At 38.5% G+C, this 14,138-nt stretch overlaps 1 protein-coding gene across 6 annotated transcripts in view; it reads left to right on the forward strand.

Moving 5' to 3' along the window:
* AVL9 (AVL9 cell migration associated) overlaps positions 1 to 14,138 on the forward strand; it is an 82,049-nt gene that overhangs the window by 31,088 nt on the left and 36,823 nt on the right. For all 6 annotated transcript variants that reach the window (XM_009002006.5, XM_002751308.7, XM_035253122.3 and 3 more), the window contains exons 2-7: positions 3,595 to 3,715; positions 5,639 to 5,724; positions 9,461 to 9,532; positions 11,544 to 11,633; positions 12,360 to 12,426; positions 13,784 to 13,824. In XM_009002006.5, coding sequence (XP_009000254.1) covers positions 3,595 to 3,715; positions 5,639 to 5,724; positions 9,461 to 9,532; positions 11,544 to 11,633; positions 12,360 to 12,426; positions 13,784 to 13,824 — 477 coding nt within the window. The remainder of the gene's footprint in view (positions 1 to 3,594; positions 3,716 to 5,638; positions 5,725 to 9,460; positions 9,533 to 11,543; positions 11,634 to 12,359; positions 12,427 to 13,783; positions 13,825 to 14,138) is intronic.

Below are 14,138 nucleotides of genomic sequence, written 5' to 3' on the forward strand. Positions count from 1 at the left end.
AATTTCAAAACAAAAAGGTGGAGATTTTTTTTAAAGTAGCAGGAATATTTGCTTATCTTCAATCCCCAACCTCATTCTCCTCCACGGAGTTCTCTGCTGCTAACAGTATGTATAGTTTTTCAAGTATCTTTTTAAGCATGTTTTTTAAATCCGTTTACAGAAAGTATTTTTTTTTTTTTGCACAAATGGAATCTCAATATATATAGAATTATACTACTGTCACCAGACAAGGAGTTTTGTCCCAGACCCCAAGAGCAGGTTCTTGGCTGTCATGAAGGAAAGAATTCAGGGCAAGTCACAGAGTAGAGTGAAATTAAAATAGTTTATTACAGAGTAGGGCGTCCTCAAAGTGCAACAGGAGGGCACACCCATTTCAAATATAATGCTAATATTGGTATTAAGGAAGTGTACTTCATTACAGAGGCTTGTGATCCACTTGTGACGGGCTGTTAGTATTCTTACTTATGTTACTATTGATTTTAGCAAGAATTTATGAATGTACTACTATTTTTAAAGCAAAACCTATTCTTAAACTAAGAATACTTTTTGTTCTTAAAGTACTGGGACATTTCCAATAGTCCTGGGTCTTTAGTTAGTTAACATTACTAACTCGTTCCCTCAAGCATAAACGTCTTACAACCAAGAGTGCTCAGCCTCCTGGAAACAACGCAGCAGGTTTGGCTTTATCCAGACTTTATTCAAGATTGAGTCACTCTGCTTAGGATGCCTCTCACACTGTTTACTGATATTCTACTTGCTTTTAAAATGTAACAGTATGTATTCGTTTTCTCTTGCTGCTGAAAAATTACCACAAATGTAATGCCTTAAAACTACACAAATTAATTCAAGTTCTGAGGTCAGAATTCCAAAATGGGTTTTGCTGGGCTAAAATCAAGGTGTTGGCTGGGCTCCATTTATTCTGGAAGCTCCAGAAGAGACTTGATCTTGCTGTTTCCACCTCCTAAAGGTCTCCTGCATTTCTTGTTTTGTGGCCCTTCTTTCTTTAAAGCCAGTAGCGTAGCATCTTCAAATATCTTTCACTGATTCTTCTGCCTCTCTTATAAGCACTCTATGATTACACTTGACCCACCTGGATAATCCCTAGCTCGAGATCCTTAATCATATCTGCAAAGTCCCTTTTGCCAAGTAAGGTAACAAATGGACAGAGTCCGGGCTCCGGAATATGGACATCTTTGGAAGGCCATCGTGTCGCCCATCACACAGGATATTGTGGCTGTCTTGCTTTATCAGTATATATGAATCTGACATTCTTTTTAACTACTGGACAAAACCGATATAAAACTTATGTAACCCCTCATGTGATGAATCTTTAGGTTTCCCTTTTATGCTGAAATAAACTGCTGCAAACATTTTTGTACATGTGAATATATAAGAGTATCTGTGAGATTAATTTCTAAAACTGAAATTGCTCAGTCAAAGGTGGTGAAAGATAAATGTTGGCACGTTAAGATTTTAAAGAGTTTATGTGAGCAGACAGTGCTTCATGAGTCAGGCAGCTCTAAACCAGAAGTGGTTGAGGCTCCACTGAAGGAGCCTGAGGAGAAGGCCTTTATAGGGTGGATGTAGAAGTAGAGCAAACAAATTATTTGATTAAAGTTTGAGTAGTTGGCTTATTTGGGCCATGCCTGTGAGAAGTTCAAGAATATGTAACTAGTGCCTAGTTGGCTGCCTGTGATTGGCTGAGCTAAGCTTGGTGATCTTTTAAACTCAGTTTTGGTTGCTTAAGTAGAATCCTGAGCTTTAGAGCCATCTCAGTTTAAGGGCCTCCCATTGTGTTATTTTAATAAAGGGTAAATGCGGTGATAATACAGCCAGGTTGCCCTCCAAACTGTTGTACCAGTGTTCTGTACATTCCCACAGCCAAGCCTGTTTCTCTACTCTCTTGTCAAAATATTCAGTCTTTTTAATGTTTTTAATAGATGTGTAAAAATTATATTAATTCAAATTGCATTTCCATGATTTAAAATGAGATTAAGCATTGTCATACTGTTTTTATTAGAATTTTCTATATTAAACTTCTTAGACCCAAAAGAGAAATATATTTCATGATGCATCATGAGAATTGGTGTACAAAATGCTTATGTTTATTTAAAACCATGTTTATTCCATACAAAATTTATTTTAAATAAATATACATCAAAATTTAATGGTTTTCAAAAAGATCGTTTAGTGATAATTACCAGACCTCCTCATGATAAATACTATATATGGAACTTTGGTATTGATTACATAAAATATGATCAGTTATTTTCTTGCTTTTGTTTTTGGTGTTAAAGAATAATTCTGAATTGGTAATGTTTTTAACCCTGGAATTGCTAACACCATAACATCAGCTTTGAGTTTGTGTCTCTCTCTTACCTCGTCACATCTGCCTTCCCTCACACTTTTAGAAAATTGTCCAACAAAGCAAACTAGGGTAAAACCTGTATGATAAATGTATAGAGAAGATATAGAGAAATGTAACTGGGATTATTTATGCTGCACCTTCATTTATTTATTTTTGAGACTGAGTCTCACTCTTGCCCAGGCTGGAGTGCAGTGACGCAATCTCTGCTCCCTGCAACCTCTGCCTCCCGGGTTCAAGTGATTCTCCTGTCTCAGCCTCACAATATAGCTGGGATAACAGGCTCATGCTACCACACCTGGCTAATTTTTGTATTTTTAGTAGGGATGGGGTTTTAGCATGTTGGCCAGACTGGTCTTGAACTCCTGGCCTCAGGTGATCCACCCACCTCGGCCTCCCAAAGTGCTGGAAATTCAGGCATGAGCCACCATGCCCAGCCAATTTTTCAGTTAATTTTAAATGATTGAGCTCTGAAAGAAAAGTTTCACTTTTTAATCTAAACCTTTAAAGAGTTCTTCTAAATGGAAAACATCGATTGCTTCTGGAGATGGGAGCAGGGACCGGGTAGCTGGGGTGGTGATATCAAGGGTGAGAGGCAGTCTTTTTACTTTACAGTCCTTTTTTTTTTTTTTTGGGAGGGGGGATTTTTAAACATTTTAAATATGGAATTGGATCACCTGTTAGAAATAATAACGAATCTTAAATTCAGTGGACCAAAAAAATTTTTAATAATCATTTTTAAAGCACTTTTACGGTTGGCTCTCCTGTGATTCAAGCGGCAGCTCGATTTCATTGAAATGTGGAAAGATGAGTCATATTTTTTCACATTAAAGAATGGTTCTAAAATTGATTCTTGGCTCAACTTGGGGGCTCCTCTTGGACCTTTACTGTTGGTTTTCCTCAGGGCCCTATGGCTTCAATTACCATCTGTTTGATGACAACCCCTAAATCTCAATCTGTAATGCAATCACCGGCCCCACCCTTTATGCACATTAAAGTGTGACACCATTAAATCAGAAAGTGGAGAAAGGCTTATAAACTTTTCCTCCTCTTACTGCTTTTTTGTTTTTCCTCTTCTATGCCATAGGTTTGCTGGTGGTATCAAATAACATTATACAGTGTGGCTTATCCTAACTTCTGTCATTCAGAGTTTAAAAACATTTTTACCTGTCAGAATAAAATGCTTCTTTGATCAATCACCTTTTGGCTAATATTCTTTACTATTTTAGGTTGAGTTCTCTTACCCGCCCCTGATTCCAGGAGATGGACATGACAGCCACACTTTACCTGAAGAATGGAAATATTTGCCCTTCCTTGCCTTACCAGATGGTGCACACAACTACCAGGAAGGTATGTAACAAGACAGTGAAGCAGTTAGGTGCCATGTTTGAAAAAAATCTGCCAAGATATCTTAGGTTCTAAATACTTTGAGAAATTAAAGCCCTTTAGCCTATTACAACTATTTATAAAATATTTACATGCTTGTTTAGAGATGACTAGTCATTCACTAGAGCACCTCTAAAGGAGTGCCAAGCTTACACTGTCCTTGGCTGGTGAACCTTGGTCAGCCTTCTACCAAGTGATTAGCCAGAGCAGGACAGCCACGACTGGGAGCAGTTCCTCCTCCATCTACACTTCAGACTCCTGGGGGCTTACCAGCACATTGCCTGGGACTCTAGCTGCATACTTGCAGTACTGGCTTAGCACTCCAGGGCCCACCTAGAAACATCGAGATTGTTTTTGTGTCTCTGGAACCATTGCTGTCACAAGTACTCTGTTTGCAAGGTTGCTTGCATGCAGAGCCTGTTAACACCGGCAGAGAAAGCAGGACTGTGAAGTTCTTACCGAATCTCCTGCCACCCTATAAATGAGTACTTTGCCTGACTTAGTGAAGGACTGTTTTACTATGGTATTTGATGCTCTACAAAAATCTTTTTGTTGTTGTTGCTTTGCTTTGCTTTTTTGGAGACAAAAGTCTCACTGGGTTGCCCAGGCTGGTCTCAAACTCCTGAGCTCAAGCAGTTCTCCCCCAGCTCCCCAGTAGCTGGGGTGTGCCACCATGCCCAGCAAAAGGACTGCTACAAACATGTGAATTAAGATTATAGTGAATGTTGGCCAGGTGTGGTGGCTCACTCTTGTAATCGCAGCACTTTGGGAGGCTGAGGCGGGCGGATCACGAGGTCAGGAGATCAAGATCAGTCTGGCCAACATAGTGAAACCCTTCTCTACTAAAATTACAAAAAATTAGTCAGGTATGATGGCGTACACCTGTAATCCCAGCTCCTTGGGAGGCTGAGGCAGGAGAATCACATGAACCCAGGAGGAGGAGGTTGCAGTGAGCCAAGATCACTATTGCACTCCAGCCCAGGTGACTGTGAGACTCCATCTCAAAAAAAAAAAAAAGATTATAGTGAATGTTCTACAGATTTTTCTTTATATTTGTGTATGTGAATAATTTTGTCCGTAGTATCTGAAAGGTAGTTGCAAACATCGTGACACTTTTTCTCTAAATACTTAAGATCTGAGAATGAGATGGTTCCCCAGTGTAACATCCAGTACCCTTATCACAGCTAAGAGATTTAACAGTAATTTCATAATACTATCTAATGTCCAGTCTATATTCAGATTTTCTCAGTTGTCCCTCAAATTTCTTGGATTCATTCAAGTTTCATGTGTTGCTGTTGGCTTTTTTTTTTTTTTATTATTTTTGAGACGGAGTTTGACTCTTGTTGCCCAGGCTAGAGTGCAATGGCACAATCTCGGCTCACCACAAGCTCCGCCTCCTGGGTTCAAGCAATTCTCCTGCCTCAGCCTCCCAAGTAGCTGGGGTTACAGGCATGTGCCACCATGCCTGGCTAATTTTGTATTTTTTGAAGAGATGGGGTTCTCCATATTGGTAAGACTAGTCTTGCACTCTCCACCTCAGGTGATCCACCCACCTCAGCCTTCCAAAGTGCTGGAATTACAGGCGTGAGCCACTGCACCCAGCCTGCTGTTGGCTTTTATAACTGTCTACTTTCTCTTAATCTAGAACAATTCCTTAAAGATTAACTATTTTCTGTAATTGAAGTCTCAGTTTGACCTGTTACAATTCAGCCTCTTGGGCTTTTTATGAGAGAAATCCTAAGAAACCAGTGGTTGTGGTCCTAGAAATAAGTATGGCTTTCTTGTTTATAATTTTTGTGTTAATGACTGCATTATGATAACTTCATATTTTATTACTTAATAAGGGTAGTTCACCTTAGCATTTACATTTTTCTATGTATCTCTTAGATACTGTGTTTTTTCACTTGCCACCCAGAAATGGAAATGGAGCCACAGTATACGGTATCTCTTGCTATCGACAAATTGAAGCCAAGGTATGATAGTTAATGGTGAAAACAAGAAACTCTACAGTCCTTTCTTAGATGTTGGACACTTAGAGAAACACTGTCTTTATTTTTAGTCGGTGGTGCCTATGATATTGTTTTAGATGTTTGTATACAATTTGTAGCTGTTTTTTCAATAGTACCCATTTATTCACAGACACGTGGCCATGCTTATATTTGTATCATAATGTTTCGTACATTGTTTTAGATAGTGATCCCTAAATTACCCGTTTGTCTGTGAAATGCTGTGTTTATTTACCTTTCAAGACGTCTGTGAATTTTCTGATCCTAGTGTTTGGCATATAACTTAGAAAAATGGAGTGGTAGTGTTTGTATGTTTGTATGTTTTTTTGTTTTTAAAGACAGAGTCTTGCTATTTTGCCCAGGCTAGTTTTGAACTCCTATGCTCAAGAGATGCTCCTACCTCAGCCTGCTGAATAGCTGGGACTGCAGGTGTGCACCACTGTACCTGACTTGTTTTTTAAGCAGCATTTCAGAAGCAGTAGGGTGTGCTTGCACGGACTCCCAACTACTCATTAGTTGTTTTCATTATCTCTTAAGTTTTTTTTTTTTTTTGAGGAAGAGTCTCACTCTGTTGCCCAGGCTGGAGTGCAGTAGCAAGATCTCGGCTCACTGCAGTCTTTACCCCAAGCTCAAGCTGTCCTCCAAGCTCAGATTTCCAAGTAGATGGGAAACAGGCACATGCCACCATGCCCAGCTAGTTTTTGTATTTTTTACAGAGACCAGGTTTCTTCATGTTGCTCAGGCTGGTCTTGAACTCCCGAGCTCAAGTGATCTGCCCACCTCAGCCTCCCAGAGTGCTGGAATTACAGACGCGAGCCACCACACCCAGCCTTGATTATTTTTAAACTACTTGCTAGCTTAATGCCTGACTTACTATAATAGCTCTAATTAATAAATTCAGATAAGCCAAGATGGTGACTCCACCTTTCATGATTTGCTTATTTGTAGGACTGTTTTTTTGTGGTAGAGATAATCTGGATGAGTGAAAAGCTCTTTCCTCTCTAAAGGCCATTAATACTCTAAAGCAGTGAGTGGTTCTCAATCTCAGCTGCACATTGCAGTCATCTGGAGAGTGGTTCTCAATCGCAGCTGCACATTGCAGTCATCTGGAGAGTGGTTCTCAATCGCAGCTGCACATTGCAGTCATCTGGAGAGCTTTAAAAGCTAAGATGACTGGGTCTGCCCCAACCCAAAAGATTCTGATTTAATGATCTGGACATGGGAGGTGGGAATGTTTTAAAAGCTCCCCAGTTGATTCTTCTGCGTAGTCAAGATTGAGAACCACTGCTCTAAAACAATGATTTCTTAATCAGTATTACCTAGAGACTTTTTTTTTAAATCTGTACCTAGCCTTTCCTCCTAGTGACTGAATCAGAATCTCTGGTATTTGAGCCTCGACAATTAAAAGTTTTAAAAGCTTCCTCGGGTGAATAATTAGTAAATCTTTTTCTACCTTGTTATAGAAATTTCAAACATGCAGATAAATTAAAAATATAGTACATTGAATACCTGTATATCCAACACCTAGACTCAACAACTGTTAATATTCTACCACATTTACTCTGTGTGTGTATTTTTCCCCTTACTTAACATGAACTACAGGTGTAAATTCCAGGATACCCAAAGTAGTTAACTACCATGAAATAACCCTCTAACACAGGGCTGGGAACCTGGGAAACCCGTGTTGTCATGAATAACTGAATGTAAAGCTAATGATAGTATATCAAATAATAACATACACCGTAAGTATATTCCATTTTAGTCAGTTACACCTGAATGAAGCTGAGAACATAGAGATAAAAGAAACCTGAGAATAAGAGTTAGCCTGGCAGCTTTGAGCAGTTGATGTTTTCGTGTACTGTTGTAACCGAACCGAGGTTTGGCTGCACGCCCCTTGAAAGACGAGAGAATAGAGTTGCTGGGAGAAAAAGAAGATTTATTTGGAAAGCCAGCTAGATGGTGACCTAGCATTCTAAAGTAGCATCTGAAATTTTGCAGGCTGGCTGGAGGATTTTTATGGGAGAGGGCTATGGAGAAGGGAGGGTTTTGGTATCAAGAGGTGAAACACAGACATCTGGGTACCAGTGAGGGCCAGAGGAGGTTGGGTGTTTCTTTGTCATTGGTCAGGCCACAATGCTTCTATACATCTTCAACAAAACATAGTTGTTTGCACCCTTTTTAAATCCCAGAGTTTAAAAACCTACACAATTGCCATTTTGGCATATTTGTGCTCTAAAGTTATCCTTGCCTATTTGCAGGAATAGGGAAAGACTCCCTAAAAAATGGAGTTATGTTCTTTTGCTATTTCACTGTTATACTATTACCTTTACATACTTAAATATGAGATGAATTGAGCTGCTGTCACTTCTTAGAAATCTGTTCCTTTTAATATTTTTTATTACCCATAGGTCATGTAAGCACTAGTAAAATCATTTCTCCCATGTGTGTCATATCCCTCAGTGCTGTTTTAACAGCCCTTATGCTCTGCATAGCCTTTAAATACTGCCTGTCTCTCCACTCCCTGGTTCTGACCCACTCCAGAGTACATTAGAGTTGCCCATTTTTCCAATGATTGCTGTCCTTCTCAATAGATAATAGGCAATAGAACCAGACTGATAAGCCAGTTATTGGAGGGACCTCGAGCCTAGGAGAAAGACTTTAACTTCCTCTGAATGGTGGTGAGACAGTGGATGAATCCAATCAGGAGGAAGGATTCTTCTCCACAGCTAATTTAAAGTCTGTTCATCAGTGATCATTTGAAAACACAGGGGCCCCTTGGTCTTCAGGACAGACCCAGGAAGGTATCAGGCAGTATGCTAGAGGAGAAGTCTTTCTTCCTTCACAGCCTTGCCTGAGGTTGATCAAATCAAGACTCACTCTCTATTAGCAGAGGACTGTAGAAATCTCACATAGTCATCCTCACAATTAATGAGCTATGTGCTTGTGTTTGGCACTGGGTGCCAATACAGGTTTCCAGGCAACATGGAACAACTAACTTAACAAAACTTCTGACAGTTCTTTCATCCCTGGAGAACAAGCTGTCTGTTGTTGTCTTCTTTTTTTTTTTTTTTTTGAGACTGGCGTAATCTCAGCTCATTGCAACCTCTACCTCCTGGGTTCAAGCAGTTCTCCTGCCTCAGCCTCCCAAGTAGCTGGGATTAGAGGCTTGTGCTACCACACCTGGCTGATTTCTGTATTTTTAGTAGAGATGGAGTTTCACCATGTTGGCCAGGCTGGTCTTGAACTTTTGGCCTCAGGTGATCTGCCTGCCCAGAGTACTGAGATTACAGGCGTGAGCCACTGCTTCTGGCTTTTTGTCATCTCTTAAACTAGCGCCTTCTCACCAGAAACAGTGGTCTCTGAAAGGATTGCCCATTTTTAACCAGAATCAACAGTGATTGATTTGCACTGAATGGTTGATTTGGACCTGGTGACTTATACATAAAGTATTCTGCATCAGGTTATAAATTCCTTGAGACTCAGGATTGTCCCTTCGCTGTTACATTCCCACTGCCTACCACAGATTCTGTCACATAGGCCCAAGCTGACATTTATTCGTCCAATATTTCCTGAGAGTCTTAATAAATTTTTTAATTTAACTAAATGCAAGAAATTTCTTCTATGTAATTGCCATTTTTATTACAAATATTTTTTAAATATTGCTATGAAATATTTCTGATGAATTGCTCTTTGTTTATAACAGGCATTGAAAGTAAGGCAAGCAGATATCACCAGAGAGACTGTTCAGAAAAGTGTCTGTGTTCTAAGCAAGCTGGTAAGAGAACAAGTAACTCATTCATTGTGTTAAACCTTCATGGCAGGTCTTTCTTTAAGGATAAGGCGCTATTAGAATAAGAAGAAATTTAAATGATATGTTAAAATATTTATGTCCTAGCATCTCCTCATTCTCTTTCCCTTTCAGCAGTTTTCATTTGCGCCTCTACCCAAGACTCGGTAAGAGAAGGGAGATCTTGTAGCTATTGGAAAGTAAGTTGATATGTAAACAAAATGAGGTAGCTGATATATTTCATTTCTCCATTTTGGTTTTACCAGAATCTTTTTTTTTTTTTTCTTTGAGAGAGAGTCTCACTCTGTTGCCCAGGCTGGAGTACAGTTGCATGACCTTGGCTTACTGCAACCTCTGCTCTCCAGGCCCAAGGGATCCTCCCACCTCAGCCTCCTGAGTAGCTGGGACCACAGGCATGTGCTACCATACCTGGCTCACTTTTTTCTATTTTCGGTAGAGACGAGGTTTTACTACATTGCCTAGGCTGGTCTCAAACTCCTGAGCTCAAGCAATCCATCTGCCTCAGCCTTCCAAAGTTCTGGGATTGTAGCATGAGCCACCATGCTCAGCCAAAATCTTATTTCATACAAAATAAAATTTTGAGGATGAGAATATTTCTTCTGAGACAGTAATTTTAAATATAAGCCAAGAGTAGTCTCCTAGGAAAGGAATGGCTATAATAAAGGACCCTAATGTCAGAAAATTGTTAGATTATTCATCTGATCCCTGTACACAGCTTTGAGAAGAGTAGCCTGAAAAATATACATTAGTGAATTGCTTTTTTAGACTGGACCAGATGACCGCAGCATAAGAGTACCAGATATTGAACTACAGCATGTTAAGAGGCTCCTGAGTAATCATTCTTCAAAGGACAGTTGCAATAATAGTGCATTTATTGAGTGCCTATGTATCAAGCATTAATTCTGTGTAATTGTCATTTTCATCCTCATAACAACGTCGAGACATATTTACTACTGTTCTCATTTTATAAATAAAGACATAGCTCAGAGAAAAAATGTGTAATTCTACAGACATGTAACTACCAAATGATAAAATTGGGGTAAAAAAAATCAGTTTTATCTGTTGCTAAAACAGACACAAGGGTTAGGAAGAGGGTAGCTTACTCGAAAGGTCGGGTTGTGGTTCTTCTGGTCTAGACTTCAACAAGTCTATGTATAAAAATAAAATAATTTTATACTTTGATGGAAATAGTAATATATTAACAGGGATACTGGGAGATATCTTCCAATATTACTTGTTTTTAATTAATTAGAGTATATATACATCATTGGTCATCGCATCCTGAAATGGACATAGACATGAGAAAACATCTAGAAAAGAACGCTATAATAAAAAGATGAAAATGGTAGAAGATCCTAAATAGAGAAATAAGGATTAAGGGATAACTTTGCTCAAGTATATAAAACAATTTTATGATAAAGGACACAAGCTAGTTGTTGTAAGCCTCCACAGAGGACAAAAAAGGGAAACGAACTTAAATGTAATCGTGAATGTTCAAAGAGATATAAAAACAGGCTGCTGTAAGGATGATTAAATGTTGCTACAGGCAAAACAGTGCAGAATTAGAATATGTGTTACATCATGCAGTAGTAACCGCTAATGCGTGGGTGCTTTCTTTGTGTCAGATACTTTTTACCAAGTGCTTTTACCTGATGTTTAATTCTTAAAACAGTCCAATATGATGTACTCTTTTCATATGCCCATGTTCCGACCAGCAAGCAGAGGTGGAGAAGTTCCCAGAGCTGAGTGATGGAGCCAGGCCCAGCAAGTCTGAGCCCACACTCAAGCACTGGTGTTTCCGGTACTTTTCACTGTAGCTGAAGAACAGATATCTTCATGGCTTTCAGCTATGAATGAATACAGCACTAAAGTTGATAGTTACTAACTTTTTTTCTCCCTGTTCTATTCAAATGAGAAAGTTGTGGGTTCTGTTTGTTTTACTATTATCACCTAATGGTAATTTCTTTTTCCCTTTAAGCCTCTATATGGCTTACTTCAAGCAAAACTTCAGCTCATTACACATGCATATTTTGAAGAGAAGGATTTTTCCCAAATTTCCATTCTAAAGGTAACTTTTGACCCCTCTGTATATGTGTTTGGCTCAGGATAGCCTCATGAATCCAGTAAATCTTGTCAGTAATACTGTGAAGGGTAATTATTTATTAGCTTAAGAAAGACATTCTACTGTGAATACACATTTACATTAAAACGCTGAAGGACCAGGATCTGCCCAAATACTAAATTTAACCAAACTTGCTTTTCTTTTCTTTTTTTTTTAAGGAAATAATGACTACAAATAACTTTAACAGTAATGCTTCTCTTAGTGGATAGTGGCCCTTTTGCCATGGCATTAATTCCATAAATTTGCTTATCTTGTTAATAGACTGCACAGTATTTTTATATATCAGGCTTCCCATTCCTAGCTCCCAATACATAGACCAGAAAAACCACATGATTATTTTATTGAAAATGGACTTAGCAAGGAAGCAGAGGGAATTTATACTAGGAATTCATACCACTCTGTGAATGAATTGTGCCCTAACATATAAAAGGAGAAAGGAATACCCCGAGTAGCTTTTTATTCTCAGTACCGGCATCTCTTCTGATTTGCTCACACCCAGAAGAGAAGAAATGAGAACTGGCAAGGCTGCAGAGAGGCTTGATTGTCTTTAAATTTAGTGCCTAGCAGAACAAACTCCTTCGGTTAAGGAACCAACTTTTTTATGATCAACGTATTTCTAATTCAGATCCAAAATGATAGTAAAATCTGCTAAATTCAACCTGTATTTTATAGGAGCTTTATGAGCATATGAATAGTTCCTTGGGAGGAACTTCATTAGAAGGAACCCAAGTATATCTTGGTAAGTAGTTGACTTACAAGTTAAAAGAGATTCCCCATTTCTTTTTGTTTAGCAAACTGAGTGGCGTATAAAACTTGGATTACAATTACATCTCTCTATGGGATCTAAATTCAACATTTGATGCTGTTTCTTCCTTAAATATCTTCTTTGCCAGTGTTTATACTGAGAAGGGTATTAGAACAAAGCAGATTTACAACTTTCAACGTACAAGGCAAGTTTCTGCCTTTTTTTTTTTTCCGAGACAAGGTCTCACTCTCCCTGCTGGAGTGCAGTGGTATGATCATGGCTCACTGCAGTCTTGACCTCCTGGGCTCAAGCAGTTCTCCTGGCACAGCCTCCTGAGTAGCTGGGACCGCATGCCAGGACTCCCAGCTAGTTGTTTTTATTTTTAGTAGGGACAAGATGTCCCTATGGTGCCCAGGCTAGAATTTCTACCTTTTAGGGTAGTAATGGAAGTTTTGTATTGATTTTTCTTTTCCTTGCATTACAGTTGACTAGCTTAACTCCCTGTCATAACAGATGAAGCAAGAGAGAGCTCCTCAGCTCTTTTCTATTCTAAGATTCTTCAGATTGCAGATTTTATTTAATTTATACTAGCTTGACAACTCAGAATATCCATTGGTAACCAAGATATTCAATGGGAAACTCCATAAATATCCATTTTGTGATTAAAACTTTTTAATCATAGTGGTTTATTTTCACTCTATTCTAATTTCAGCATGCAGTTGCCAATTGTGATAGTTTATGATTGCAGTCGTGTGTATAATGTAAACTATTACTCTGCGTTACATGAGGTCCCATTCTGAGAACATGTTTCTTTAAATTATTTTCTCTTATACTGTGTTGTTTCAGATAGATGATAGAATAGACAGTGTTTCAGAAATAATGACATATGAAGTGCTGTGACCAAAACCATTTTAATCATTGATTGCCATGATAATATAAGCTATATCATTTCTAAACGTGTAGTTTATGTTTGTAGAAGAGGGAAATGTGTTAGACCTGCATAGTCCAAAACAGTAGCCACTAGCCACCTATAGCTGTCTATATTTAGATTAAAATTAATAACATTTAAGTCAATTTGTCTCAGTCACACATGCTGCATTTCAGTTGCTCAGTAGCCACATGTGGCTACTGTATTGGACAAGACAGGTTTAAAATATTTTCATCCTTGCAGAAAGTTGTACTGAACAGCACTCTTTCTGAGTATATGTGTACCTAATCAAATAGTACATAAATATTTGAGTATTTGCATATTTCTACTTTTTTTTAAACCTTTCTTTAAGAGGAAAATAACTTTTCTTCAGCAAAAACATTACATTGTAGTCACAGTTTAGCTTTTTTGTTAACATTGTAGGTCTGTCACCTCGAGATCTTGTCCTTCATTTTCGGCACAAGGTATGGTACGTTACTTAAATAAATTTATGATGTGCAGTACTAAAATACCCAGCACTGTTCTTAGTGTGCTCATTTAACTGCCAAATTCAGTGTGCTAAATTGAATGCAGATCGTGGCATACCATGCCTTAGTTCTAAGATGTACTTGGTCTCATAACTATGCAAAGTTAGAAGTGTTGGTAGTGCTTTGCATCATAGAAATTTTAAAAGAGTACAAATACTGTTTACTTCCTTGTAGGATAGGGTAATTTTTCTTTTGTTTTTGCAATTTCATCTACCATGAGGTTAGAGTGGAAAGAAATATGTTTTGATCTT

The sequence above is a fragment of the Callithrix jacchus genome, chromosome 11 (genome assembly GCF_049354715.1).
Source record: "Callithrix jacchus isolate 240 chromosome 11, calJac240_pri, whole genome shotgun sequence".
Lineage (NCBI taxonomy): Eukaryota > Metazoa > Chordata > Mammalia > Primates > Cebidae > Callithrix > Callithrix jacchus.